The sequence below is a fragment of the Ictidomys tridecemlineatus genome, chromosome 4 (assembly GCF_052094955.1).
Source record: "Ictidomys tridecemlineatus isolate mIctTri1 chromosome 4, mIctTri1.hap1, whole genome shotgun sequence".
Lineage (NCBI taxonomy): Eukaryota > Metazoa > Chordata > Mammalia > Rodentia > Sciuridae > Ictidomys > Ictidomys tridecemlineatus.
In genome coordinates this window covers 59,274,168-59,278,533 of record NC_135480.1, presented here as the reverse complement: position 1 = coordinate 59,278,533, position 4,366 = coordinate 59,274,168, and the positions used below count along the sequence as shown (strand labels likewise).

Here is a 4,366-nt window from a genome sequence, read left to right as displayed (position 1 = left end):
AACATTATCTAATTCTCAATTGGAATCATTTTTTAATAGAAATGATAGATTTTTTCATATATTTAACTGTGAAATTTGGTACTTCAATATTTTACCTCATTTACACTTTTACATCAGTTGTACAACAAATGAAAATTTCATGTATCAATGAAAACATCAATAACAACATATTGGTAAAAACTATAAAGCTACTTTGTGAATGGTTAGGAAGATTCATAGGATCCAGTTTATCTCATTAAGAAGAATTAAATATTTCTTGCAGTTCTCAGTATTGATATCATATATATTGTTATTTAGGTGGTATGTTTTTCAAGGCAGAGTAACTTTATAATAATGCCTGACTCTGAAGATGATGAAATAATTTCTATCTAGAAATTCACAAGTATGGTAGTTACAACATGGCCTAAAGTTATTTGCAATTTGGCTTTCTTTGTGGAGATTAGAAACGTTAAAAAATTATTATTTTCCTTGTTTAGAGGAACTAAACCATGAAGAGCAAGCTAAAACGTCCAACCCTTGTGATGTCAATATATAATAAGACTAATGTCCATCCATCAACCTTCGTTCTCATTGGCATTCCTGGGTTGGAGGCTGCTCACATCTGGATCTCCATTCCTTTTTGTTTGGTTTACCTTTTGGCCCTCCTGGGAAACTCTTCACTTCTGTTTATCATCAAGACAGATCCCAGCCTCCATGAGCCAATGTACATCTTCCTCTGCATGCTGGCTGTTGCTGACCTTGTTGTGTGCACTACAGCTGTACCCAAACTTCTCAGCCTCTTTTGGTTCCATGATGGAGAGATTCCCTTTGAAGCCTGTCTCACTCAAGTATTCCTGATTCACTCTTGCTCCACCATGGAGTCTGGCTTCTTCCTGGCCATGGCTTTTGACCGCTATGTAGCCATTTGTAATCCGCTAAGACACTCAGCTATTCTGACACACAGTGTAATAGGAGGAATAGGTCTAGCTATTGTCCTCCGGGGTACAACACTTCTCAGTCCTCACCCTTTCTTGCTTCGTTGGCTTCCTTACTGTAGAACCAACATAATTTCCCACACCTACTGTGAGTTCATGGCCCTCATCAAGATTGCCTGTGCTGAGACACGAATCCGCAGAGCCTACAGCCTCATTGTTGCCTTCCTTACTGGAGGAGTAGACTTCATACTGATCATTTGTTCTTATGTGCTCATCCTCCACACTGTCTTCCACCTCCCATCCAAGGACGCCAGACTCAAGACCCTGGGCACCTGTGTCTCCCATGTGTGTATCATCTTAGTATCCTATACTCCAGCCTTCTTCTCTTTTCTCACCCACAGGTTTGGGCACCAGGTGGCTCCCCATGTCCACATATTTGTGGCTAACATCTATCTTCTCATCCCACCCATGGTGAATCCCATTATTTATGGAGTAAGGACCAAGAGAATACGAGACAGGTTCCTTAAAGTGTTCAGTTTTCTAAAACAACTGAATTGAATCACTTTTGTTGGTGGGAAAAAATCTGAATAAAACATATTGTGTAACTTGCAATGTGTGGTTTCTTCATTGAGATCCTATTTTTATGACCAGATCATTTTCTGTGGGAAGTAACTGACTCAAAGACAACTAATGTTTAACAAATAAAATTGCTGGTTTATATTCATTGCAGTAAAATTTTTCAAACTATTATTGACTTTACTTTAAATTGAGAAGCTTATTATTCTACTCAAAGTTGTCCTTTGAATCTTTTCACTGTGACTGTCTTATATGTACACAATAGTCTTTATTATCATAAATACCTGAATATAGTCATTATGGAAAACATGAATTTTAACATGTTTGAAAATCAGATTTATAAAAAAGCAGGAAGCCATGAGAAAATATCACTTTGAACTGTCTTTTTCTAAGGCATTTAAACAATACTGTGTAGTTCTTTATAGGGTACTATGATTATTTTTCTGTTTATCTACATTATTGTCCCCTCCCACTTTAAAAAAACCTTTATGAAATTTTATTGGTATTAATTAGTTATAAATGACAGTGGAATGCATTTATATACTTTGATATACATAAAAGGAATAAAATTTCTCATTTTTTTCTGATTGTACATGTTATAGAATCACCTCAGTCATGCAGTCATATATGTTCATAAGGTAATAATGTCTGTTTCATTCTACTGTCCTTGCTATCCCCATATTCCCTCCCTTCCTATCACTCTCCTCCTACCAAATCTAACGTAACTCTATTCTTCCCTAGTGTCCCCCCTCTTATTGTGAATTAGCATCCACATATCAGAGCCTCCCACTTTTTTGAGAGAATCTTAATTATCATTTATTCTTTCTGATATATGAAGACAAACCAAATTTGCTTTATTTGGCTTTCATGTGAAAAAGCAAATGTTGTAATTTTTAACTGGTAATAAAAAATACAGTATGCATCTCTAAAATCTCATGTTTGTGAAACATTTGAGGTCATTCAACTTTCCTGTAATGAAAAATATTCAAACGGATCTTATGTCCAATGGTATTTGTCCATTTGAGTCCTGGTGTTTTCTTGAGATTTTCGAAAATGCATGCAGTATTTTGAGTACAGATGAATAAGAGATTATCAAAGTAAGAAATACTTTAACATATCTCCAGTTATCATTTATGCTGTTCATAATGTTCATTTCAATTTTCACAGCCTCTTTAGCTAAGATGCATAAAAGCTGATAGAATCATTGCATTGAGACAGAAATATTACCAAGCAAAACTCTTTATCAAATGGTATTTCCTTAAAAACAAAGTAAACCAAACAAACAAACAGCTTATGGAAAATCACCTGAAACATAAAAAGAAAAAAAATATTCTAAAACAACATGATACGTAGTAGCAGCTCTTTGCTGACCATTTAGAGTGTACCACCATATTTACAAATTTCCTTTTGTTCACCACAATCCTTGAGTAAATATCCTTTATCCTCAGGTTTATAATTTATCACTTAATGAGAATTTATAAGTTTAACTTCTCTTTATTAATTCCTCTGAAGTTTTCTTTATTTTATCATTATCCTTTAACAATAAATTTGTAGCTAAAAAATTCAATTTTCTAGTTATTACATTCCTTTAGATTTTGAAGTCATTATATTCCTTCTCTGGAATATATGATTTCTTTGAAGAAATCTGTTGTTAGGCAAATTGTCATTAATTTTTAGGTGATTTTTCCCATGATTTTTATGAAACCCTTTGTTTCTCTTTGGTGTTCTGTTGTGTCAAGTGGATAAACCTCATTGGTATTGTGTTAATGGATGAATGACACAAACAAAAAATCTACATGCTCCTTGATTGTGTACAAATTTTAACTCTGGAGAAGACACAGTAGTGAAAATAGGCTTCTGTCACTCATGTTGTCAAATTTCCTAGGAGATTATAATAGACAGATATAAATTGAGCTGCAGCTGTGAAAGTTGTGGACATTGTGAAAGCTAAACTAAAAGATTCCAAGCATCTTAGGGATGGTCACTGTGGAGAGCCCCAAGTCAATGGTGGTCAACAGTCAGGAAGTAGAACATGGGCTGGTGAAGGCTGCTCTCGGCCCTGATCCCCAACAGGATGGGGAAGTTCTCTATGAGTGCACTTAGTTACACAGCACAGAAAGGAAAGCTGATTCAGATGTGAAGAGCACATAGGACTAAGATCACCAGAAAAAGGAAGAAGGATTGGGACTGACTGTCACTGGGAAGGAACAGCCTGCCTGAGAATCATTAAGTCTTTGGTATTTGTATGCCCATCAATCTGCAGGGCACTGAAAAAGCTCTGCAGTGTTGAAAAATAAGAGCATCATGCAATAATATGTACCCCTTCTGCAGTTGATTCTCACAATCACAAAATAAAAAAATATAAGAAGTAGATACTGAATGAGAAGGATGTGAAAGAAGTGCTATGCTGGGCAGTAATAAAAAAACCTACAGGATATATTTTTCATCGTTATTGCCTTTCTTCCCTATTAATTTGCAATGGTTTCCTCCTTCATATCATGCTCAGCTTTTGCCTGAACACCAACACCATTAATTATGTAATCAGAACTAACACAATTTACTTTCAACTTTCACATACAGAGGGATATACCAGGACACATATGGTGAGATCTATTATTTCTTAAGGCTAAACATTAACATAGATACTTGGATGTTTCACCAGGCAGAAATTAAGCTGCCCAAGACCTCTATTTAGTGAAATATAACCTATAATATAAAAGCAGTATTATAGGACCTAAATTGACTCATTTCTTAATAATTCATCTTGGTAACTACAAAACAATTAGGCAAATGTAGGGAAAATAGCATCAGTGAAAATTTATTTGGGTTCTGCCTACTTATTGATATGATATATTGGAATCTGTGCAAATCATATG

General features: G+C 35.0%; 1 protein-coding gene across 1 annotated transcript; it reads left to right on the top strand.

Moving 5' to 3' along the window:
* The first annotated feature begins 488 nt into the window (after positions 1-488).
* Positions 489-1,472, top strand: LOC101960364 (olfactory receptor 52D1). The gene has a single exon (XM_005323302.2). It carries the CDS (start codon positions 489-491, stop codon positions 1,470-1,472), a length of 984 nt encoding a protein of 327 aa, XP_005323359.2.
* The last annotated feature ends 2,894 nt before the right edge of the window (positions 1,473-4,366 follow it).